Below are 27,168 nucleotides of genomic sequence, written 5' to 3'. Positions count from 1 at the left end.
ATTAATGTGTATCAACACTGCAGCCATTGGATTCACACTGTATTTGGCAGTGATACCTGGATAACAGTGGTACAAAGGGATTGGTACTGTAACCCTTCATCATCGTATGGGTCAAAGCAGATTTGTCATAGTCCTTCCCTATGATGCCACGCCCCTTTTTCAGGCGCGCGTCTTATGTCCTTATTTGAAAAACAGGACAGGGGTGGGGCGGACGATGGTGCTCTTTCTGGCCCAGGGCACCAAAAAGTCTAGTTACGGCTCTGCAACCAGCAAGATTGGACAGATGTCTGACAGATAATTATATAGTTCATGCCCAGCCTTAACATTAATTGGATAATTAGAACTTTAATAAAAATCCTGAGTCACTCCCTTTGTTAGCAGGATGTGCCTCAGTATACTGTAGGCCAGAAACTGAAATTCCTGGGAGATAGAAGTTACAATTCCAATATTCAGAACTGTGCGTCCTGTGGAATCCCTTAGCTAAATGACAGTAGTGTAACATGAAATCACAGCAACTGGCAGTTCTATTAGGTATAAAGGGGCAACAGAACTGTCTTTTTCTTGCATGATTAATGCTATTAAGTCCAGTAGACAAGGTAGTGAGTAGAAAGGTTATTTAATAGGCTACTAATTTTGCCTGAATATCTTTTTGTGTGGAATTTAAATATGTACAAGAAAATCCTTTGTTTGCCGACAGTCGCATGCCACAAACATGCAAACCAACAATTTGCTGAGAGAGAGTCATACAGAAGTATTTATATTGTAGCTAGGAGTCCTTGAATTAAAAGCAAGATGCATGCAGCAAATATTTCAACCCCGAGGTATGGAATATGTTAGTGCATATTGAAAATTATAGATAAAAAGGTATTTAAATAGCATTCAGATTCTGATTTATAATTTGTAAGTGCATAAAAATGTATTTATTTTTAAGTACGAGATGTAAATTACAATTACCTTAAAATAAACCTGTGTAGGGATTAGTTACAGAAAATTATATTCAAAAACTGGTGACTCAGCACTATAAAGAATTAAACAGACTTAAGTAGATGAAATCCTGGTCGTTATTCACCTGTTCGTCTGCACTAACTCTCCTATACATCTGAAACCAGAAATAAAGGATAAGGTGATTGCCAGAAAGCAAAATAAAGTAAATAAACAAAGTAATTAAGTTACCACAGCTTAGGGCTAGGTGATGCACTGTTCTGCTCCTGTCCATAGACTTCAGTATAAAGTTACCACAGCTTAGGGCTAGGTGATGCACTGTTCTGCTCCTGTCCATAGAGTTCAGTATAAAGTTACCACAGCATAGGGCTAGGTGATGCACTGTTCTGCCCCTGTCCATAGACTTCAGTATAGTTACCACAGCTTGGGGCTAGGTGATGCACTGTTCTGCCCCTGTCCATAGACTTCAGTATAAAGTTACCACAGCTTGGGGCTAGGTGATGCACTGTTCTGCCCCTGTCCATAGACTTCAGTATAAAGTTACCACAGCTTAGGGCTAGGTGATGCACTGTTCTGCCCCTGTCCATAGACTTCAGTATAAAGTTAACACAGCCTAGGGCTAGGTGATGCACTGTTCTACCCCTGTCCATAGACTTCAGTATAAAGTTACCACAGCTTGGGGCTAGGTGATGCACTGTTCTTCCCCTGTCCATAGACTTCAGTATAGTTACCACAGCTTGGGGCTAGGTGATGCACTGTTCTGCCCCTGTCCATAGACTTCAGTATAAAGTTACCACAGCTTAGGGCTAGGTGATGCACTGTTCTGCCCTTGTCCATAGACTTCAGTATAAAGTTACCACAGCTTGGGGCTCAGCGATGCACTGTTCTGCCCCTGTCCATAGAGTTCAGTATAAAGTTACCACAGCATAGGGCTAGGTGATGCACTGTTCTGCCCCTGTCCATAGACTTCAGTATAGTTACCACAGCTTGGGGCTAGGTGATGCACTGTTCTGCCCCTGTCCATAGACTTCAGTATAAAGTTACCACAGCTTAGGGCTAGGTGATGCACTGTTCTGCCCCTGTCCATAGACTTCAGTATAAAGTTAACACAGCTTAGGGGTAGGTGATGCACTGTTCTACCCCTGTCCATAGACTTCAGTATAAAGTTACCACAGCTTGGGGCTAGGTGATGCACTGTTCTTCCCCTGTCCATAGACTTCAGTATAAAGTTACCACAGCTTAGGGCTAGGTGATGCACTGTTCTGCCCCTGTCCATAGACTTCAGTATAAAGTTAACACAGCTTAGGGCTAGGTGATGCACTGTTCTGCCCCTGTCCATAGACTTCAGTATAAAGTTACCACAGCTTAGGGATAGGTGATGCACTGTTCTACCCCTGTCCATAGACTTCAGTATAAAGTTACCACAGCTTGGGGCTCAGCGATGCACTGTTCTGCCCCTGTCCATAGACTTCAGTATAAAGTTACCACAGCTTGGGGCTCAGTGATGCGCTGTTCTGCCCCTGTCCATAGACTTCAGTATAAAGTTACCACAGCTTGGGGCTAGGTGATGCACTGTTCTTCCCCTGTCCATAGACTTCAGTATAGTTACCACAGCTTGGGGCTAGGTGATGCACTGTTCTGCCCCTGTCCATAGACTTCAGTATAAAGTTACCACAGCTTAGGGCTAGGTGATGCACTGTTCTGCCCCTGTCCATAGACTTCAGTATAAAGTTACCACAGCTTGGGGCTCAGCGATGCACTGTTCTGCCCCTGTCCATAGAGTTCAGTATAAAGTTACCACAGCATAGGGCTAGGTGATGCACTGTTCTGCCCCTGTCCATAGACTTCAGTATAGTTACCACAGCTTGGGGCTAGGTGATGCACTGTTCTGCCCCTGTCCATAGACTTCAGTATAAAGTTACCACAGCTTAGGGCTAGGTGATGCACTGTTCTGCCCCTGTCCATAGACTTCAGTATAAAGTTAACACAGCTTAGGGGTAGGTGATGCACTGTTCTACCCCTGTCCATAGACTTCAGTATAAAGTTACCACAGCTTGGGGCTAGGTGATGCACTGTTCTTCCCCTGTCCATAGACTTCAGTATAAAGTTACCACAGCTTAGGGCTAGGTGATGCACTGTTCTGCCCCTGTCCATAGACTTCAGTATAAAGTTAACACAGCTTAGGGCTAGGTGATGCACTGTTCTGCCCCTGTCCATAGACTTCAGTATAAAGTTACCACAGCTTAGGGATAGGTGATGCACTGTTCTACCCCTGTCCATAGACTTCAGTATAAAGTTACCACAGCTTGGGGCTCAGCGATGCACTGTTCTGCCCCTGTCCATAGACTTCAGTATAAAGTTACCACAGCTTGGGACTCAGTGATGCGCTGTTCTGCCCCTGTCCATAGACTTCAGTATAAAGTTACCACAGCTTGGGGCTCAGCGATGCACTGTTCTGCCCCTGTGCATAGACTTTTGTATAAAGTTACCACACCTTTTATATTTGATGTACAGAAACATTAATTTTCTACAATTCTTATGTATTGAGTAAATGCATGTAGAATCAATTAATGAGAGCGCACTCACACAAATCCAAGCTAGATTTACTTACAGTAGATAATATGGGTATAAAGAGGACTTGTGAAATTTGACCTAGTGAATTTCTACTAAAATTCTATGGTTCCTATATAGTACAGAAATACTGTGTGCCCTATATACACACGGGGGCACTGTTCTGTAATCAGTTTAGGGTGGCTGTCTTTATTCATCCCAAGTGCTCACAATGCAAGGGAGCTGTGACATATGAGGATTGCTGGCTAGCAGTAAGAATATGGAAATACACCGATATATTGTTCCTTGCAGTCACCATATCTACATTTAGGGTGCTCTGTGTTTCTACAATAAAGTGACAAGTTATCATTTATATTCAGGTGTGAAAAGGATTTATTTTTATGACAAAAGCTTTGTACCATTAAATGAATGAATGAGCAAATGTATGAATGAAGTGAACTATGGAAGACAATGCCATAAGATATTAGGGGCCCGATTTTGAGTTGGGAGTAAATAAAAAAGAGCAAGTACAGTACTGTAACCGGCCCCTTGGTAAAACCATGTTGCACTGCAGGGGGGGGGGGGCAGTTGTAAAATGTGCAGAGATATTTAGATGTGAGAAGGATGTTTCCAAGCTTAGATCTAATTTGCAGCGTAAAAAAAAAGCTGGCCAGCATTTACAACAGCAGCCAGTATTTTCCCTGCATACAAAAATAATGAATGCATTTGCACCCCTTGGATTGCAACATGGTTTGTTCCTGGTGAACATTAAAGGTAAATATCCACTACACGAGTGTAGAACGACTGTACGATCACAACATCGTAATCGTTCATCATCCTGTGCAGTGGATAATGTGCCCATACTGAATGATATGTAATTCAGTGCAGGCACCGTCCCTCATCCCCGAACATGCACAACCTGTCGATATCAGCAGGTTGGCCTGCATGTTCAGGCGATGACAGATGCCAGCAACGACCAGCGGGAGCGCGCACTGCTGGTCGTTGCCGGCATACTCACTGCACAATGAATGAACGATTGAACGATAACGATGTCGTAATTGATCAATAGTTCATTTTTATTGTGTAGTGGATATGCACCTTTACTTGCTCTTTTTTGCTTTGCTCCCAACTCAGGGGTAAATTTACTAAAGTGGGAGTTTTTAGAAGTGGAGATGCTGCCCGTAGCAACCAATCAGATTCTAGCTATTATCTTCTAGAATGTGCTAGTTAAATGTTAAGTAGAATGTGATTGGTTGCTATGGGCAACATCTCCACTTCTAAAAACTCTCACTTTAGTAAATTTACCCCTCAGAATCAGGCCCTAGAAGTCTATTACCATTGACAGTCACCAAAATGAAAATGTGTTGTAGTAGGAAGTACTGTAGTCTCCAGAAATAAATAATCAGGAACTTTTTTCCTCTCTTAAAGCTAATTGTATTTTGTCATTTATCTGACTGGGGATTTTATGAGTGATTATTTGTACTTGATAAAAATATGTCTTGTTTCCAACTAATGTACTTAATGTGGAGCCATATAAAAAAAAAAAAAAATCTGATAATTTTAGTAGTGACTAGACAGTCCAGTAGGCTGTGCCCAAATGAACCCTTTGACACACAAACGTATCACCTACCCCAGAGGTGGGCTGGGCCGGGGGGCAGGGTGCCATGTGCCCCCCGGGCCGCAGCACCATGCGGGCTGCGGGCAGTCTGTGTCTCTGCTGCCTGCACCACGCGTGTAGCGCTGACCGGACGGAGTTCGGTCAGCACTACACAGTGACTGACAAACACACAGCCGCCGGCAGCTGTGTGTTTGTTTTAAGTAGCAGTCAATGAGAGTCTGTCAGACTCTCACTGACTGCTGCGCCCACTGCCGAAGCCGCTCCATCTTCCGGCTCCGGCAGTGGGTAATGGGAGAGACGTCATGAAGTCTCTCCCATAATGCAGAGCATGCCGGCCTGGGAGAATGGACGGAGGAGCGTATGGCAGCAGCGGGAGCGGGGATTCAGGTAAGTGTTTATTTTTATTTTTTATTACGTTTGTCTACTGGGGGGGACACTACAAGAGGGGAGACCACTACTGGGGGCCCTACAAGAGGGGAGACCACTACTGGGGGCACTACAGTGGGGCACTACAAGGGGGAGATCACTACTGGGGGCACTACAAGGGTGGGGGACTACTACTGGGGGCACTACAAGGGGGAGATCACTACTGGGGGTACTACAAGGGGGGGGACTACTACTGGGGGCACTACACGGGGGGGACTACTACTACTGTGGGCACTACAAGGGGGGACTACTACTAGGGGCACTACAAGGAGGGGGACTACTAGGGGCACTACAAGGGGAGGGGACAACTACTAGGGGCACTGCATAGGGGGGAGGGGACAACTACTAGGGGCACTGCATAGGGGGGAGGGGAAAACTACTAGGGGCACTGCATAGGAGGGAGGGGACTACCACTGGTGGCACTGCATAGGGGGATCACTGCTGGGGGCTCTATATAAAGGGCAATACTGGGGGTACTGCACAGGGGGGGGCACTGAATAGGGGGGGATCACTACTGGGAGGCCTGCATAAGGGGGGCCCTGCATATGGGCACCACTACAGGGGGCTGCCCCTAATCTTTATTTTAACTTTACATTAATCCCATAAGGACCTGCCTCCTCCCTGGAACACTTGAGAGGGGGGGGGGGGCGTAGCACGTGTTCCGGGCACCCCTGGCTACACACTACTCCTCTGCCAGGGCCGCCTGCATACATTTGCCCCCCAGGCTAACAGTTGCCAGCCAGCCCCTGACCTACCCTTCAACATGACCCTTTCCATTAGGTACAAAACACTCTGCTCCTGGACTTCCCACCTAATGTATGATTGCAGTCACCTGTGTTTAACTAGGTCATTGATGAGACAGGTGTTTCAGCACAGGTGGCTGCAATAATAAATTAAGAAGGAAGTCCAGGAGCAGAGCATTTTGTACCTAATGGAATAGGTCATGTTGGCGTATCACAGGCTCAGGCGAGTGCTTTTGTGACACTAACCACACAAATTCTGTTCATCCAGGGGTCACTGTTCAATGTGGTCACATCAAGTCTCTCTTCAATATCTATATAATAATTCTCTAAGGTATGTCCCACAAGCATGCAGCCCCTCCCATGGTTCCCTGCTAGGGAAATGGGACAGACCTTATCAGGAGAGGAGGATCTGCAGGGAGGTAAGTATGCAGTCCGGGGGAGGCCGGCAGACAGCGCGGCAGGACGGGACAGAGGAAAGGGCAGAGAAGGCGCACTATATAGTGGGAGGCAGGATGGAGCGAGACGGGGACTGAACAGGCCGGACCATGGTGACCCAGCATATGCCAGGTCCCTATACTAGTATTATTATATTGTGTACAAACTTTCACATTTGCTACTATCGCTGTCAAGTCACAACTCTGCACTATACTGAAGTAAACCTGACACATATGCTAGTTTTGTGGAGCTGGTGGGGTGTTTATGTATGTGTCTTTCCTGCTAACTTTCAGGACAAAAATATGTCCAGCTGCACATGAGTTCCTCAGTCTCTAAGAGTCTATGGGGTCTATGTATCAAGCAGTGAAAAGTGTGGAGAAGTGAACCAGTGGAGAAGTTCCCCTTAGCAACCAATCAGCTTTGAAGTAGCATTTATCAAGTACAGTCTATAAAATAATAGGTAGGAGCTGATTGGTTGCTATGGGCAACTTCTCCACTGGTTCTCTTCTCCACACTTTTCACTGCTTGATAAATAGGCCCCTATGTCAGCTACGTTGGCCTATGTACAAGGGAAGAGGAAGGGGGTATTTACATGCTTAGCAACCAAACTCAGTTAAAGATTTCTACCACATTTGAATTTAAAACACTACAGAAATTTTAATGAAAACTAATAGAAGCAGTTCTGGAAGAGTTGTAGGGTGATTTGTTCCTTCATTTTACTGTTTTACTGTACTGTACTGTTTTACTGTATACTGTCTTACTGTACAAATATCTTATTGTATGCCATCTATAGGGATCTGCGGGCCACTTGTGGCGCATTTAAAATAATATATAATAATGTGAAAAATACTTCCATTGCTGGGTGTACTCACAAGGTAGGGTTCATATATTATATGTTACTTATTTAAAGCATCACGTAGAAACAGGTGATACAACAGTAAACTTACTTGCTTCATTTCACTTCGCAGTTTGTTAATGCCGGTTCTTTCAGTCTTAGTGGCCCCTGTGTGTCCCATCTCATGAATAGAAATAGCTGGGCTGGTGGCACATGACTCAATTGGGCGCACTATAAAACAACAAAGGAAAAACGTACATCACTTTTATTTAAGTAGAATGCGTGTTTTACAAAACCCAGAAATTGACATTTAAGAACCAAGCAATCAGTAATCACCTTGTCACATCTCTACTAATATAACAGCTACTAAGGGGCTACTCCGCGTTTCAACATTTTATTACTTGGAAAATAAATACACCTCTATATTCATTTTAATTAATTTTAGCTGTCATTCAGCATGCTGCTCCCGGGGAAGAGCCGACCAAGTCATTTTAACATTTACTCAGTGTTCCTTCAATAACCCCATGGGTGGTCTGATAAATATACCCCAGGCAAATGTTTCTTACAACCATACAATGCTGTAAACGCCAGCAGAACAGTTCTCTAGTGAATAACATATAAGAATAAAAGAACATTTTTGAACTTTGTGAACACTGAAATTTCATATAGTGGTTTTTGATGGTATCCTAAAATATTTGGATTCACTTACAACTGCGTTCCACACCAAACTCTTTCCCACTAAGAATATGATGAAGCAGATTCTTCATGTCAAAAGGACTGAGACTCATCAAACTTTCAGAGGCTTCTTCTCCTACAAAGAGACTCACATTAGGCTCAGAGGATGTGTAGAAATAAATTGATGCCCTATTAGTGTAAATCATAGTTGCCTACTGTCTTGGAATATCCAGTAGACACCCCCGAATGTCAGCGAGCTTTCCCGGATTCCAGAGTGACTAAACCAACCTCCTGCATCCGCCCATTTTACAAGGGAAGTGGGCGGTCCGGGGGCCTGATGACGATAACGTGATTTGCAGTGAATTATTGCCCTGCTCCCTACTAAGATTATACGTTCCAATGCCCCATTCCCCCCACACCTCCCACCTGCATCTGTGCTCTCTGGGATCTCCCATTGAGCATTAGTAAATTGATTGTTAAGTAAGCTGTACATTTGTGGTATTAAATCTAGGAGTATACTTCAGATTTAAAAAAAGGAGTTTTAGGTTACTGCCTTCTGGGTCCAAATAGGAAAAGTTGTCTAATTTCAATATTATTCAGCATATGGCTTTGTTTCATGATAATCAACCTTTTAACATATGTTGCCCCTGAACATAAGGCAATAATGATGCTAATAATACAATTGCAAATGGTGGAGAGAGAAATAAAATGGGCCAGTTTACAACTAAGACACGCCAAATATGGGAGAGTAATATGGGGTTATTGGCAGACTAAAGGTAATTATATCAATTTCAAAAGTATTTACACAAAAAAACAACAATATTGTTAAATTAGAACAAATGAGCAATTATTACACAATACTGTTATATACAGAAGTGCTTATAAATCATTGCAGTAAAGTTTATATAAATCTGAAATTGTAGGGAAAAACCCATTCTCCAGCACCTCGCACCCAGACAGGGGATGCTGTACAGATACTGTGGGGACTATTTACTAAGCAGTGTTAGGAGACAGAGTGAAAAGTGATAAGGGATGAGGTGCCAGCCAATCAGCTGGCACCTTATCACTTTCTTATCACTTTTCACTCTGTCTCCTAACGCTGCTTAGTAAATAGACCCCTATATCTTTACAAGACTGACTAGATTCTGTCAAAATTACTGTTCTTGAAATTATTGTTGAGTTGTTGCTTAATATTTGTTTGTGTTTCTGGGCCTGATTTGGCAAGGAACGCAAGGGAGAGAACGTGCGCACTAGGCCGCTGTGTGTATATGCTAATCTATGTATACGCACAGCAACCGCAGCATAAGATGCAGACGCCCAGCACTACATAATGCCGGCCACTTCCCTTTACTCAAAGCCTGAGTAGTCCGCAAGACAGCGGAAACATCGGTACCATCGGAACCATACGCACAATAGAGGTTGACCTGATGTCGTGCAGGATTTTGGCCACTTCCTGCGTGCACCGAGTCGTCTGTCTGCGTCTGTCGCCGCACTGCCTTAATTATGTATGCCCCTATAACGTCGTCCCAACCCACAGGCACGCCTGCGTTCGCCCTACCACCCTCCGTCACCACCCACAAACGACACTTCCTTCCAATCGATATCGGAAGGGTCTGCGTACAGACTGCGTGTAGTCTGCTTACCCTTACCCGATCGCACTGGCTAGTTCGCGCATGCGCAGTGTGCAAACATCGCCCAAGTGCGTGCGTTCTCTCACTTGCGTTCCTTGCTGAATCAGGCCCTCATTTTCTAAAGACATGTACAACATGCATAGCTGGCAAACAGCATTATATAATAATAGTAAATCAACTGGATTCTAGTACATTGAAGGATCAAGTTGTAAAATTAACCTGAGCAGTTTAAGCTCCTGGCGAGCTCAGTAGCCATCACCTGGATGATGAGACCAATGCGCAGCCTAAGCATCTCTCCGAAGAGGCTGGGCTGAGAGCGGACGTACATTGCTAGATATAGCATTATCTCCTAGGAAGGGAAACATACAGACATTTCATGCTTTTTTACATAATCACTAATATAAAAATGTATTTGGTTATAGGGATCTAAGGAAAATTATATCTTAGATGACCATATTTAGATCATTTTTGGACGTTTTTTCACACAGGTGTCACTTTTCCTTATTCAGTGATGTAAACAACTGTATATTTTCTGACTTTATAGCGACATATACTGTATATTAATGATATAATTATGCTCTACGCAAGCTTTTTTCAGCCTCTACACCCTACTTTCAATGGCATCCCATGTCAGAGTGAATGATGAGAGAAATAATAGGCAATAATAAGACGTAAACACAAGTCTATTTTTTGTAACATACATGCAAACATTGTTACTTAAATGTAGGAGATGTTGCAATGTACAGGCAAACAAGAGTAAAAGTCACATCCAAGTTGGACTTGTGTCACTTTCAATAATAAATACAATGTTTTATTAAAAATGAAACAACATTGGGACTGTTATTACAATGGCATTTTTGTATGTACAGTATAACACTGCTTGAAGGGCATCTAGAAAGACTCTTCTCTAATAGGTGCAGAATGGGTTTAATAAAGCATAGGACTAGATCTGGAGCCTACCAACCCTAAACAAGTGCAAAATTCCAATCCTTTTGCAGCGTGGAATTGGCTCCACACAGCTAGGAATGGCACTAAACATACACCTTCTCCACCACTTTATCCCAATTTATCAACCTGGATGTGCTAAAACGAAATCACATTTCTGCACAGCACCTCAAAGTTAGGCGTATCCATGCACCTCTTCTGTACTTTGTTGGAACACCCCCACTCTGCCCAACTACTCCCCACGGCCTGCAGAAACGTCTGCGCCCCTGCAACTGTCAGCCGTAATGTATGTACTTTGGAGGAAATCTAGATGCACTTTGGAAAATGCTGAATGACCAAATATGACCTCCATGGTGTTCTCCAGTGAAATATAGTTAGTGACCTGTACAATATCAGTAAACCCATCCTAAACTGCAGTGATATTCACAGGTACAGTCTGCACTTTCATCACTCTTTTTTCACTATCCCTGAGTGTTTGTATAGACTTTCAGACATTTACACCATTAATACGCCTGGGAAGGTAGTGTCAACATTCATGAAAAGGAATCCAGGTTCGCTTTATTCACTAGTTCCATGCAAGCACTTCTCCTATCTATCCTTACCTGTGTGAGGACAGCAATACTTATATCTTGTCCACTTGCTTTGTAGATTAGATCAGCCAATTCCTCTGGAGGCAAAGGACTGTGGTAATAAAAGTCAATATTAAATGCATGTATAAATACTCGCCATAGTCATAATCTTATACTGCACACCATGCCTAACTAGGCCAAGAGTAGCATCATGGGCAAAGGTTCAGAAGAGCTTTCAATGGCTCAATTACTATCTGTGGACTAATGTATGACATGAAAAGCTATAAATATAATATACATTCTAATATGATACAATAACACTCCAACCTTATATCTTGTGGCATTTTCTGAATATAACATTTTGTAATGGAAAAAACTTTGATTTACCTATACAGTGTTGCACATATATATTTAATATATTTACTGTATATCAGTAAATATATTAAACAGGCATGAGCACTTGCCTTTTAGATTATGCCAATGATTATAGATTGATTTTTGAATTAGTTTGGTTTAGAAAGTATGGTGATATTATCAGCAATGGCTAGCACTTACGCTGTAATGGTGTGTTCGCGAGGTTCAGGCGGCAGGCCTACCGTCAGCTGCTTCTGGTGTGACAGTATATCAGTGCATGCCTAGAGAAAAGGAAGCTTTTAGGGTTACAACAAGTCCTATGGCCGTGCTTTAAGACCTCAGAAAGTGGCTACGTAAATATGAGTATGTATCATACCTCTGCAAGCACTTCCACTCTCTTTTTCAGAAGCCCAGAGATGTATCGTATTAGACCCCACTCTCGGTTGTGGCCAGCTTTGCCGTACAGCTCATTCAGTAGACAGTGCACTGTGACTCCACACTGGCCGTTAAGATTGGTGTCCCACTCAAGTCCTCTACACACATAAATAAAATGTGATAGGAGATAAGTCAGATATTTTATAAAATCATTTATATCTATTTGGAAAAACACCATAAATAGCCACTGACACAGAAATGTATGTATTTATTTTTTGCTTGTTGAGAAGAATTAATTTATTTCCATTTACTCAGGGTTTCTAAGGATCTATTCTTCATTTTTCACAATGGATAAATAATAGTCCATGTTATTACTGGCCATACCTTACAGTACCTCTCCATTTAATAAATGGTCTCCCACAATAGACATATTTGACTATGCATGCGTCTGCTTGAATAGAAATAAAGAGAAATAGTGCCAGGGATAGTGGAAGGATCGTTTAGAACCTTGTCTATCGCATTAGCACCGGGAAACATAGGGAGTATGACTGTTTCAAAGAGAGAAGTACCCTCTATAAAATGAGAGCACTGTACACATGTTTACTAATTGATCATTTTTGATCACCAGAAAATAAATAACATTGCTGTGGTTACTGTAGTAAAAAGGGGATGTCTGCAACAACTCAAATCCTCCGGCTGTAAAGTAAATAGGGCACCCTAATTTGAAAAATAGTATTCACCTCTTTCACACAATGTATCCACATTTTATTCATTTTCTGTTGATCATTTGTGATTACCAGACAAATACATGCATTTTTATCTATTGAAATAAACTGGTTCCAGCATATTTGTACTTCTGGCACTTTCTATGCTATGTTAATCCATACAAATCAGGCACCTTTAATGTCAGCAGACCAGTCACTTTTCAGAAATGTATGATAATCCCTTTTCAACTGTATCCTTATTATACTTTATATATATATATATTGCCCATCCTCTCTCCTCCACTCCCTCTCTCTTCCATGACTTTTTTCCATCTTGCAAAGCTCTTCGAACTATCTCTCATTAGGCAGCATTCCTTCTGCTTTCAAGCATTCCATTGTATCTTCCATCCTAAAAAAATCATCATTGAACCTCTCTCTCTAGAACTGCCCAATCTCTCTCCTTCCCTTCACCTTCAGACTCCATGAGCAGTTTGTGTACAACCACCTTACCACTTTTCTGTCTGCCCACTCCCTGCTTGACCCTCTGTCCGGCTTTTGTTTTCTCCGCTTTACAGGAACTGCCTTCACAAGAGTCACTAATGACCTTATTGCTGCCCTATTAATCATCCTCTTAGACATCTGCTGGACGCTATACACCACCCACTCACTTGCTTGATCTGTGGGACACTGTCCTCTTTTGGCTATTCTTCTACCTCTCTTACCACTCATTCTAAGTCTCTTCTCATGACTCCACCTCTCCCCCTCTTCATGTACCTGCTGGCATCCATCAAAGTTCTGTTCTTGGCCCTCGCCTATTTTCCCTATACACTATACTATCTCAGCTCCAGTAAGATCTCTATGCTGATTGTACTCAGATCTACCACTCCACTCTACCACTCCTCCCCTGACTTTTCCCTTTTGCATCTAAGCTCGCTTTCTGCCATATTCTCCTGGATGTCCTAGTGCTTTCTTAAACTAAATATGTGTAAGAATGGGGTTATCATCTTCTCAGCCTCCCCAGCCCCCTTTTTCACTATCTATTGACAACATCACCCTCTCTTTTTTCCAACAAGTCTACTGCTCAGGAGTTATCTTGAACTACTCCCTTTCTTTCAAACTCCACATTCATGCCACTTCTACCTTCATAATATCTGCAGAATCAGCCCCTTTCTCACCCTGAATTGAAGTAAGGCCCTCATCCACTCATTTGTCATCTTAACAGCCTCTTATCTGGCCTTCCCTAATCCCAACTCTCTCTACTGAAATCAATGCTAAATACTGCTGTTTGGTTAATGTTTCTTTCCAACTGCTCTGTACCTGCCTCCCCTCTCTACCAGGCCCTATGCTGACTCCCTCCACATCCAGCCCACCCTCTTTCTTCTTCCAATGACCGCCACCTCTGATCCCTGATAAAATCTTCCGATTCCAGCTTCCAGGACTTCTCGTACACTGTTCCCCATCACTGGAAAGCTCTCTCTCTTGCTATCAGGCTCTCCACCTCTCTCCAAAGCTTCAAACAAGCTCTCAAACCAATTTCTTTATCAAAGCCTACCAGCTCTCCCCCAACCTATCCCTTTTGTCCGCACCTAGTGACTCAACCTTGTATCACCTTTGACTGACTGGTCTTTGCTTATAGATTGTAAGCCCTCACAAGCTGGTACCTCTTCCCTTGTGTACTGTTCCTTTCCGTATCCTACACCATTTTCTCCTCCTCCTTGTTATTCTTTATGCATTCACATACTGTACCCCGAGGATGGCCTTTGAATGGCCGATACACGTTGGGACCCACCTCTTACAGTCAACCCACAGGCCTGCACACTGTCACTCTGCAAGGCGACAAGCCCGACACAAACCTGCATATTACTGCACTGTTGAACTTCCAGGTACTAAGCCCAGCATGTGACAACCACAAGGTTGCTAATCACAAACGGGGCACTTATTCCTACAGCCCCGGTGCACACCACCCAGTTGGTAAAACACAAACTGATCTACAACTACAGAGGACGCCATCACCGCCTGGTTTGACTAGTGCAAAGTATAAGCGGGATTTCACCGTGCCAGACATCCAGCCACTGAGCTAACTAAGAACAGTACTGTATACAAATGCAGACAGTGCCCTTACACACAAGCAGACTTGTACCTCCGGATATAACCCTAAAGCGGAGATTTACAGACATCTGCAGGAGCACCCTCTACAGGACACTGGGAGCTCAACCTGCATGGGACACACTGCAGCATTCACAGTGTAAGGACCAACATTACCCTGGGTTAAAAAGACTGTAATTCACTGCACCAGAATTGGGACCCTCTCCCTGGAGACACTCAAAAGTTACGATCAGCACGGTAACATTAGTGTGTATACACGTGGGACGCCACTATTATCTATGTATCACTCACCCACAATGATGGTTTCATAGTACACCACACTAGGGGAACGTATGGTTTTGACAAGATCACACACCTTAAGGAAAGACGATCCCTAAAAGAGCGTCTTAGTGAGAAGGTAATTGGGATTCCCACATCACAACTCTACCCCCAAGATATGCTATTTGGGGTAGATTATACTTTTTAATATCTATCGCAAAATAAAACACATTTATTTACAATATTGCAGTCACTACAGTTCCTACTTGTATGCACTTATTCATCAGTTGAGTGTCAACCCTTTATATTAATTCATTTAGAGAAGGACCTCTCTATAGGCCATGCTGCCACGGATTTAGTTACTATCTTTAGAGCGCAGTTCCTCCATCCTTACTTTGTGCACAGACTCTTAACCTGTCTGCTGTTATAGTGACTGTGGGCCTGATTCAGCAAGGATCGCTATTCTGCTTATACGCATGCAATGCAGTTGCTAATATCAGCAGTGATATTATTATTTATTTGTTTGCATTTGACATGCGAACGCAGCCTAACATAAGGAAGCCCACTTCCCCTTACACAAATCCGTATACTTTGGCAACATAGCTAAATAATCGGTAACATCAAGGAACATCGGACCCATACGCACAGTTAAGGCAGGGCAGACCTCACTCAGGAATTGATAACTTCAGCACATTCTATGAGGCCTCAGGCTGCGTCTGGTATCACAGCTGATAATTTATGCAAGCCCATGCAAAGGAGTTGAAACACACAGGCACGCCTGCGTTTGCCCGACAACCCCCCCCGTCACCACCCACAAATGGCACTTCCTGTCAATCACTCTGCGATGGGTCTGTGCAGTCACTGCGATCGCAGTGGCCGGGACGCGCAGTATGCAACAATCGGCCGATTGCATGTGTATAAGCAACTGCGATCCTTGCATTTGCATAGATGTGTAGCTACTGAGTGCGGGGTATATACTGGTTTTTCATCCTGTTATATTTAGTACTTAGTACTGTACTTTTGTATGCACTTTGTATGGTGCTGCAGACCCCCAGGCGTGCCTATAAATAAAGGATAATAATATGAAAAACATAATTTTCTGCAGGATTCGATCAGGATACCGGCGGGCGCTAACCCGCCCGACGATACGACACTGACATCCCGACATGGGACTAACGATAGGCGTTGAAATCCCGACGCCTATCATTAGCCCCACTAAAAATCCTGACACCTGGCTTACCGAACGAAGGTAAGCCGGGTGTCTTAGAGGTTAGCTGCGGGGTGCCGGAGCGTTAGGTTTAGGGCACCCATGGGGGACTTAGGGTTAGGTAGCCCCCCAGGAGGGTCAGGGAAGGGAAAGGGGGGGTTAGGATTAGTCACCACTAGGGGGGGGTTAGAGTTAGGCACCCCCCCCGGAGGGTTAGGTTTAGGGTGCGGGGAGGGGGGGTTAGGTTTAGGCACTGGGGGGAAGGTTAGGGTTAGGCACTAGGGGGGAAGGTTAGGGTTAGGCACTAGGGCAGTGATTCCCAACCTTGGTCCTCAAGGCACACTAACAGTCCTGGTTTTAGTCATATCCATGCTTGTGCACAGATAGTTAAATCAAAATAACTGAGGTTCTAATTAAGTCACCTGTGCTCACGTACGGCTATCCTTAAAACCTGGACTGTTAATGTGCCTTGAGGACTGTGGTTGGGAATCCCTGCACTAGGGGGAAAGGTTAGGGTTAGGCACCACTAAAGGAGGGTTAGGGTAGGGAGAGCGTTAGGGTACTTACCTGCTGCAGTCGGGATTTCGATCCATTGGGCTGCTGCCGTCGGTATTTGATCCGGCATTACATACTGATTACTTTTCTGCTATTATTTTAAATTCTAGAAACCATTGTGTGTACCAGACTTGGGTTAGAAAGGTAAACGACCCCTCATTTCATGCAATTGATTGTGTAGATAACCAAATGGCATGCCTTCCCCGCTCTCTTTGCTATTTGGGCCTCTGTAACTTTTACAATGAACTCAGCTCATATTTGAAAAAAAAAATACAAAAATACAGCAATACAGTATGGGCATATTTGTTTTTCTGGCAACCTTTACACCAGGTCAATCCATACATAAGGTACCATTCTTCTAGTGACTCCTTACTTAATGCAGCACTATAAATGTAGTTTTACAAATACCTCTGGACACTGAATAAAGCAATAATAAGCCAAATAATGCACAGTATTATGTCTCTTCCAGACAACTGATTCTGGAGAAAGTTCTGTCGGTTTCCAAACTTCCTGCAAATGTGCATGACAGGAAGTACTTTTACACAAACTGTAGATTTTAAACAATATCTAACGCAACAGATACAGGAAGTTATTCCAGCTCTACTGTATGACAGATTACATGAGGTCTGTGACAGGGGTAATAATATTAAATATTACATTATAGTGGGTTGACAACACCAGTTTTTATGAATCCTAATATCCCAGCAATGTTTTCAGTAAACATTATTGAATAGCAATGTACAATGGGCCTGATTCAGCAAGGATCGCAGTAGCAAAGACGTACGCAATCGGTCGATTAATTTGCATTGCGCATGCATATGCAACGCAGTGCGCGAACTAGCAATTACGATGGGAAATGCGTTTGCAGAGGATACGCAGACCCCGAGCACATTGATTGACAGGAAGTGTCGTTTGTGGGTGGTGACAGGGGGGTGGTCGGGCGAACGCAGGCGTGCCAGTGCGTTGCAACGCAGTTGCAGGGGCGTGCATAAATTATCCACTGCAATGCCATACGCAGCCTGAGGCCTCATAGTGTGTGCTGAAGTTAGCAATTCCTGAGTGAGGTCTGACCTGCCTTATCTGTGCGTATGGTTCCGATGTTACTCGATGTTACCGATTATTTCGCTATGTTGCCCAAGTATACGGATGTATGTAAAGGGAAGTGGGCGTCCTTATGGTAAGCTGTGATCGCAATGCGATTGCAAACATTTGCATTTCACCGCTAATATTAGCAACTGCGGTGCGTGCGTTCTAGTAGAATCCTTGCTGAATCAGGCCCAATGTATGTATGCTGCAGAGTTCCCGACCAAAATAAATGTCACAGATTATAAGAACAATAAGGGCCCCAAGGTAACTGTGTGGTTATACTAAAACAATACATGTCAATGCCATAAAGTTGACCTGCTACCAGGTTATCTAGTGTTATTTGTTTGTATTATTACATCATGCCTGTGTGCTAAGTAGTTAGCAAAAAACAAGGAGGTGTAACCTTTTGAACTGCTATTGTAATATTAAAAGGGAAAAGAGAGATGTTTTATTTAATTTGTAATTGTATTTCTATTTAATTACTTGTATTTGAAAAATGTAAATAACACTGGGCCTGATTCACTACAGATCGCTATTGCGATCGCGGTTGCAAAAATATGCTAATGAATGCAATCCCAAAGCCATCACACAGCCAGCATAGAGACGCCCACTACCGTTTTCTCACATCCATAATACCTCGCAGTCCTGTGTATACATATGGAACATCGAGAAACATCGGCCCCTCATGCAAAACTACAGCAGCCCTGATCTTACTCAGAAATTGCTAACTTTGTCGCATGCAGTGACTACACAAGCTGCGTATGCCATCTGAGTGGCTAATTTATGCACGCCCATGCAGCGGCGTTCAAACGGACAGGCACGACTGCGTTTCTCCAACCCCTCCCCCATCACCACCCCCAAACGTTGACGTCCTGTCCCTCGGTCTGTGATGGCTTTGTATCTGCGTTAGTGATCACAGGGGGTCATTCAGACCCGCTCGCGAGCGCAGGACGCTCGCAAGCGGGTCGATGTTCCCCCACTGCGCATGCGCACGACGGAGGGAGCTCCGTCGTGCGCATGCGCGAGACCCGGCGAGCGACGGGCACTCCATCGCTCCGGGTCTCGCACCAAAGGGGGCGTGCTGTCGATGTTGATTGACAGCACGCCCCCTTTGGTAGGCGTGCCGGGGGCGTGCCTGCCAGACGGATAGAGCCAAAATCACTCCAGGGCTTGCGGCAGCGAGACCCTACCGCAGGGTCTCCATCGCAAGCCCGTCCATCATCATGGACGCTCGCATATGCTGTGGGTGGTCACCCACAGCTATGCGAGCAGCCAGGAGGCCGCTCCATTTTCATGGAGGAGGGCACTGATTCAGAGCGAGCGCTCTGGTCAGAGCGTTCGGCTCTGAATCAGGCCCACAGTGCGATCGCAAGGCTAATTCACGCACGAGCACTGCTGTGCATACTCATGCGCAGTACACACCATCTGCCGATCTGCGTACGCTGTTGCAGTTACGATCCGTAAAAAATCAGGCCCACTGTCAATATACTATTATCTCTTGTGTATCTAACACTACATTACTTTATTATATTGTGTACAAATAGGGTAATGCACTGCTAACACTGTCAATCCACACGTGCTATTGAGCAGGCCTGACACAAGTACTAGTATTTTTGCGGTGTGCACCTGAGAATATGGGCGCTTTTGTATGTATGTGCCTTTTCATCCAACTCTACATCAGCCGCTTAATGTATTTATTTCTCCACTGTAAAATCCCATCATGATTTTGTGATGTTCAGTGATGGCTACTGACACAATATTAATAGAGAAGTAATCTGCGGTGACTCACTTTATAACACACAATATGTACAGTATATCAGCCTGGTCCTGAAGGGTCGGGCACTCCTTAAGCTGCTCCAATAATCTTTCACAGTCGATGTTACCATGTGAGTCCTTTGGCAACTTTAACTCAGCTTCTCTATTCTGTGTACATAAAATGAGAATAATATATGCATCCAAAGTCACTGACATAGTTTCAGAACAAGTTATTGGATGATAAATGTAACATTATATGAAAAACTCAGAGATGCCTCACAAAGATTAATAGTTTCATTGTAGAAGAAAAAATAAGCAGCAGTCATTTTAAAATAAAGAGATTCAAATCTAAATGTACCTATACTCCTCAAGTACAGAAGTTGTTAAGGGGATTTAGGATTCGGTTTATATTATTGTAATATTATAATTGTCCACAATTTATAGGAATGCCATGTGTTTCAAGTTTTAGTTTAACAAGTGGCTTAACCACTGAAACATCCCTATCTCCAACTACAAAACAAATTTATGAAAGGTCTACAGTATATAATGTAATCGCCATCTACACATCCATACGGGCAGCCACTTTTACACCTAAATTCCGGGTCTGACCCGGAGGTTGGAACAGGGTTCTAATCCGGGTCAGACCCGGAATTTTGCCTGCGCCAACCCAGGATATTCCCGAGTCAGCATCGTTCACACCAGAGCCGAGTCTGCAGTGACCCGGCTCTTCCGGCGTGGAAGTGGACGCTTGGAGATGATGTCATCTCCAAGCGCCACTGAAGCCGGCCAATCGGCCAGCATGCATCGTGACCCGGATCACGCCGTTTACACTGCAGGGTTTCACGGGTCATTCCCGTGTTAAACCCTGCACCTTACCTGGGTTGGAATGCTGGGTCACTTGACCCGGGAATCTAACCCTTTACCCTTTTACACCAAGGAGCTACCTGGGTTAACCCTGCAATAACCCGGGGTATCACTGTCCTCCTTAGAGATGTTGTAAGATGTATTAAAGCATTAGCGAACTCATCTCTAAAGGTGCATACACACACAACGATTTTTTTGAACGATTATCGTTAACTATATCGTTTATCGTTCAATCGTTGAAAAAATTGTTCACTTTCTGAGTGAAAACGATGAACGATTATCGTTCATGCACGTTCACGTTTGTAGTTCAGTCAGACTGGCCAACTCGACGATTTTCATTAAGTTAATATGCAAAAATCATTTGTAGTTAAATAAAAATCGTTCGTTACATTTAGTAAATGAACGATTTTAGTAAATGATTATCGAAAATCGTTTACTAAAATCGTTCATTTACTAAATCGTTGTGTGTGTATGCAGCTTAAGTGCTATACACACACATAATAGTTTACATGGGAAAAACACAGACTGTGGGACATATAATTGCATGCAAAAAAACAAAAAATAAATAAAAATCAATGTCTATTATGTCAGGATAGCAATTTACCTGTGTTTTATGAGGTTGAGGAACGTCTAACAGATTTAAAGACTTCCGATGACCACTTAAATTTTTAGTGGGTAGAAACAGCGAAGAATCTGAAATTCAGTACAAATGGGCAGACTATTAATTATACAAAGGGTAATAATAAATGTATTGAATATGCACCATAAGCACAATATTTTCTGTAAACACTATTTTAATGGCTAAAAACCTTAACAGGTGTGTTATACTCATGAGCAGGACCAATGCTACAGGAAGGGAAATGATAGTCTGGCAGCTGTTACTGAGCGTATCAGCTTTACCACCAGTAATCATTACAAACAAAAAGCAGCAAACAATATAATCAGCAAATACGTATTATATATTACGTAAAAAAAACACAATTTCCTGATTACACATATTCACTTACTAGAACATTCGAGGCCCTTCGATTTGGCCACAAAGGAGAGTATATCCCGGGTGGTATGAAGAGCACTAAAAGCATGGTACTGCGCTGAGCTGCTGCTTGTAGGGGGCAAGTGTGTGGTAGAAGCCAGGCTCTGCTGCCAGTGGTTTATGTACTGATCAAGATCATCTTGGGCCTCATCTGAAACAGAGTCATACAATTATTGTTTAAACATGATGCTATCTAGGTGCGCATTTGCCATTCAATTATAAAATAATTGCTAATTACATAAATAAATAGTCAGTAAATCTTAAAGAAATTATTCATGCTCAGTCAGAAATGATACATGAAACATCAGCAAGACACCTAGATAAATAAAGGAATGAACGGAAGGAAAGGAACAGAGATATTACATATAGGGGCAGGAGGTGATTGCAATGACATGCCACCCATCAGTGTCTGTTATAGGACAGTCACAACTCCCACGACACAGGGGTTTCTAGCCTCCTGGCAAATTAGCAGGCTCTAAGGGTCATTTGCTTTGGCCCCTAACTGTCCAGCAGTCTGAGCTCAGCAGTGTGTGACAGACTACGGGCATGTTTCTGTAACCAAAGAAAGAAGCCATTTCCTACCATTTTCATCATGTTCGCCTTGAAATCCACCTAATTCATATTCATAGTCACTCTCTGGACTGTAGTAGCCATCATTACTTTCATCAAATAGCTTTTCATCACAGTCAGTGTCCAGAAAACTTAGGTGAGTGAAGAATGATGTGGTGAGGAAATCAGATAGCTTTCCCAGTTTTACTCTGAAAAAGAGACACATTGGTGGTTTAGAACACGGGCATGTTATATATGTATAATCCCCCATCCCCCTAGCGATATGCATGTTATTTTACAGTGATCACCAATACAAAATAGCATTATACAATGCAAGCACTATGGACTAAAGAAGAAAAAACATTGAAATAGTATTATTTAGTGAAATAAAAATAAATTTCCAACACCTGTTTGTGGCCACTTATAACATTCAGACACAGAGCAAAGATGTGTGTCTCAATTTACAGTACACTGTGGACCACACAGCCATCTTCCACAGAACCGTACCCATCATCTCAGACACCACTGTCACCTACATTAACACTTAATACCAGCCATGTTGTACAGACACCATTGTCAGCCAGTCTGCACAGACCCAAGTGGTGCACACCTCATGCTGCATAGATACCTAATGTAACCCTCCATAGTACACCTCAAATAGATCGCATGAATAAACCCTCATTACATGTATACTGTAGCAGAATGTGCCCCAATGGTGCAATGTCCAGAACTCCCCCAATAACATGGATTGACATTTGCAGTGTACAGAAGGTTCCTTTATCATAGCTGCCATGTGTGTCTCTGCATTAGGTACAAAACAGAGATAGACTTCTGCATGGAAGCTCACAAATATCACACTCAGTATAAGTATCACCTGGAATTACACAACACCACACAATTTGGTTGCATTGGGCCTCTACACTTACCATGGTAGCACTAGATTTTGCTCCCTGCAACTCTATTATGACTGACTCTGCTGTAAGGAAAGGTGATAGGAACCTGGGTTCCGGTGGTGACAGATGACATGTTGACTAGTGTGCCTGCAGCTTCACTTATTACTGGTTCTGCCTATTTACCTTGTTCCCTAGGAACCACCTATGGTAACTAAACAATAATCTACACTGTTCATATTTTTAAGTTTACCCTAACATCTTCTGATTTACAAGCTCTTGTGCATGTTATAGAATGAGCATCCATTTTGTTTTAATGGCTTCTTGTTCATACTAATTTTATTTTGATGAAGTCAGCAGTGTGCGGGTAAGAAGAGCGCCACGTGTCTGTATGTTCAGTAAGGTATGTAGACAAGGACACATCTTAGAGGAGTTGTTTGCGATAGGTGAATACACAGAAGAAATAGTCTATTGAACTGAAGCATAAACAGAGATAGGGTAAGTTACAAGGTTTAACACATAGCACACATAATTGCTTAAGGCTTATGAAATGTACCTTAACCAGCCATATTACACCACAATAACTAATGAGTATTGCACAGGCAGAAATGTATTTTCACTTATGAGAAGTTAGTAGAAACTGTAATATGCACTGTTCAGAGTTCAATTTCATCATCCAACTTAAATGAAAACTTAGGGCCTGATTCAGACCCACTCGCGAGCGGCTGTCCGCTCGCAAGTGGGTCGATGTTATGCACTGAGCATGCGCACGACGGAGGGAGCTCCGTCGTGCGCATGCGCCAGACGCGACGAGCGAAGGAAAGTCCTTCGCTCGTTGTGTCCGATCAAAGGGGGCGTGCTGTCAATGTTGATTGACAGCACGCCCCCTTTGGTGGGCGTGCCGGGGGCGTGCCTCCCTGACGGGGGCGTTCCCACGGGAACGCCTCCCTTCAGAAGCCGGCCCACTGACATCACTAGTGATGGCAGTGGGAGTGATTTTGGCTCTGATAGAGCCAAAATCACTCCGGAGCCTGCGGTTGAAAACCTCAACCGCAGGCTCCGGCTCGCAATTTCGATGGTCGCGATGGTCTCGACCATCGCGGCCATCACAAAGCACGCTCGTATAGCCTGTGGGTGGTGACCCACAGCTATACGAGCGTCCAGGAGGACGCTCCATGAAAATGGAGCCCGGCCCTCATTCAGAGCGTGCGCTCTGCTCAGAGCGTACGGCTCTGAATGAGGGCCTTAATGCGATTTGTCACATATTGTGCATTTGTTGCAACCTTCATTATGCATTTGTTAGAATGTACTGTACGTGAGATTCAGAGTCATACACTGTTTTCCTACAGCCACTAAATAGACTGTGTGGCAACAATGTGAGCGCACACATGAAAACCGTGGGTGTGTCATGGTGCATGAGGGCCAGAGTTACTTGCTATTATGAGTCATGTGTATTCATTGTCGGCGCCAAAGTCAGACGGAGCTCCTGCACCTAACGTAGGGGTAGGAGTAAATCTCAATGATAATGATGTGATGGCTTCTCTCATGTACGGAAAAGTGGGGCTGTGTGATCGCATAGATGCATAAGCACCAGAATCTTACATATAGTCGCATTAGCATTCCGCTTGCATTTCATTTGCGGCGGCCATCCGGAGTTGCATTTGCATTATGTATAACTCAGAATTAATCTCAAAATGTCATACTGTTTCCACTGCGGCAGGGAATGTCTCCAGGCTTGCCTGATCAATAACCTTAACATATTTAAATGTCATGGTTATAAAGCCATCATTATTTGCTTTATATGGTGCAAAAAGTACTGCCCAGAATTCAGAGTGTGATCAAAGCTCCCACCTTCTCTACATTGTCCATGTCATTCTGTCTACCAAGTAACCTGACCTATTCATTTCATAACAACTAATCAGTCACCAAAACTCCCATCTTCTCTACATTGTCCATGTCATTCTGTCTACCAAGTAACCCGACTTATTCATTTCATAACAACTAATCAGCCACCAAAACTCCCATCTTCTCTACATTGTCCATGTCATTCTGTCTATCAAGTAACCTGACCTATTCATTTCATAACAACTAATCAGTCACCAAAACTCCCATCTTCTCTACATTGTCCATGTCATTCTGTCTACCAAGTAACCTGACCTATTCATTTCATAACAACTAATCAGTCACCAAAACTCCCATCTTCTCTACATTGTCCATGTCACTCTGTGTACCAAGTAACCTGACCTATTCATTTCATAACAACTAATCAGTCACCAAAGCTCCCATCTTCTCTACACTGTCCATGTCATTCTGTCTACCAAGTACTGTATGCTGTCCTATTCATTTCATAACAACTAATCAGTCACCAAAGCTCCCATCTTCTCTACATTGTCCATGTCATTCTGTCTACCAAGTACTGTATGCTGTCCTCTTCATTTCATAACAACTAATCAGTCACCAAAGTGAGCATCTTCTCTACATTGTCCATGTCATTCTGTCTACCAAGTAACCTGACCTATTCATTTCATAACAACTAATCAGTCACCAAAGTTCCCATCTTCTCTACATTGTCCATGTCACTCTGTCTACCAAGTAACCTGACCTATTCATTTCATTACAACTAATCAGTCACCAAAACTCCCATCTTCTCTGCACTGTCCATGTCATTCTGTCTACCAACTAACCTGACCTATTAATTTCATTACAACTAATCAGTCACCAAAACTCCCATCTTCTCTACATTGTCCATGTCATTCTCTCTACCAAGTAACCTGACCTATTCATTTCATTACAACTAATCAGTCACCAAAACTCACAGCTTCTCTGAATTGTCCATGTCATTCTGTCTACCAAGTAACCTGACCTATTCATTTCATTACAGCTAATCAGTCACCAAAACTCACATCTTCTCTGCATTGTCCATGTCATTCTGTCTACCAAGTACCTGTCCTATTCATTTCTTAACAACTAATCAGTCACCAAAGCTCCCATCTTCTCTACATTGTCCATGTCATTCTGTTTACCAAGTAACCTGACCTATTCATTTCATAACAACTAATCAGTCACCAAAACTCCCATCTTCTTTGCATTGTCCATGTCATTCTGTCTAAAAAATAACCTGACCTATTCATTTTACAACAACTAATCAGCCACCAAAGCTCCCATCTTCTCTACATTGTCCATGTCATTCTGTCTACCAAGTAACCTGACCTATTCATTTCATTACAACTAATCAGTCACCAAAACTCCCATCTTCTCTGCACTGTCCATGTCATTCTGTCTACCAAGTAACCTGACCTATTCATTTCATTACAACTAATCAGTCACCAAAGCTCCCATCTTCTCTACATTGTCCATGTCATCCTGTCTATCAAGTATCCTGGCCTATTCATTTCATAACAACTAATCAGTCACCAAAACTCCCATCTTCTCTACATTGTCCATGTCATTCTGTCTACCAAGTAACCCAACTTATTCATTTTATAGCAACTAATCAGTCACCAAAGCTCCCATCTTCTCTACATTGTCCATGTCATTCTGTCTACCAAGTAACCTGACCTATTCATTTAATAACAATTAATCAGTCACCAAAGCTCCCATCTTCTCTACATTGTCCATATCATTCTGTTTACCAAGTACTGTATGCTGACCTATTCATTTCATAACAACTAATCAGTCACCAAAGCTTCCATCTTCTCTACATTGTCCATGTCATTCTGTCTACCAAGTACAGTATGCTGTCCTATTCATTAGGTCACCAAAGTTCCCATCTTCTCTACATTGTCCATGTCACTCTGTGTACCAAGTAACCTGACCTATTCATTTCATAACAACTAATCAGTCACCAAAGCTCCCATCTTCTCTACATTGTCCATGTCATTCTGTCTACCAAGTACTGTATGCTGTCCTATTCATTTCATAACAACTAATCAGTCACCAAAGCTCCCATCTTCTCTACATTGTCCATGTCATTCTGTCTATCAAGTACTGTATGCTGTCCTATTCATTTCATAACAACTAATCAGTCACCAAAGCTCCCATCTTCTCTACATTGTCTATGTCA

At 43.2% G+C, this 27,168-nt stretch overlaps 1 protein-coding gene across 3 annotated transcripts in view; it reads right to left on the bottom strand.

The window, feature by feature from the left end:
* The window catches only part of PHKA2 (phosphorylase kinase regulatory subunit alpha 2), a 119,202-nt gene that overhangs the window by 24,861 nt on the left and 67,173 nt on the right, over positions 1 to 27,168 (bottom strand). For 2 of the 3 annotated variants that reach the window (XM_088451632.1, XM_088451633.1), the window contains exons 19-28: positions 22,249 to 22,424; positions 21,641 to 21,817; positions 21,238 to 21,326; positions 19,804 to 19,937; positions 12,100 to 12,256; positions 11,925 to 12,004; positions 11,403 to 11,481; positions 10,075 to 10,204; positions 8,259 to 8,360; positions 7,662 to 7,780 (exon numbers count right to left, since the gene is read on the bottom strand). In XM_088451632.1, the coding sequence (XP_088307758.1) occupies positions 7,662 to 7,780; positions 8,259 to 8,360; positions 10,075 to 10,204; positions 11,403 to 11,481; positions 11,925 to 12,004; positions 12,100 to 12,256; positions 19,804 to 19,937; positions 21,238 to 21,326; positions 21,641 to 21,817; positions 22,249 to 22,424 (1,243 nt within the window). Of the gene's footprint in view, positions 1 to 1,069; positions 1,100 to 7,661; positions 7,781 to 8,258; positions 8,361 to 10,074; positions 10,205 to 11,402; positions 11,482 to 11,924; positions 12,005 to 12,099; positions 12,257 to 19,803; positions 19,938 to 21,237; positions 21,327 to 21,640; positions 21,818 to 22,248; positions 22,425 to 27,168 lie in introns of all 3 variants that reach the window. The other variant, XM_088451631.1, reaches the window with a different exon arrangement.

Source organism: Taudactylus pleione, unplaced genomic scaffold (genome assembly GCF_031769625.1).
Source record: "Taudactylus pleione unplaced genomic scaffold, aTauple2 ptg000026l, whole genome shotgun sequence".
In the NCBI taxonomy this organism is placed as follows: Eukaryota; Metazoa; Chordata; class Amphibia; order Anura; family Myobatrachidae; genus Taudactylus; species Taudactylus pleione.
Note: the sequence above shows the minus strand (reverse complement) of the source record. Positions and strands in the feature narration are given on the sequence as shown.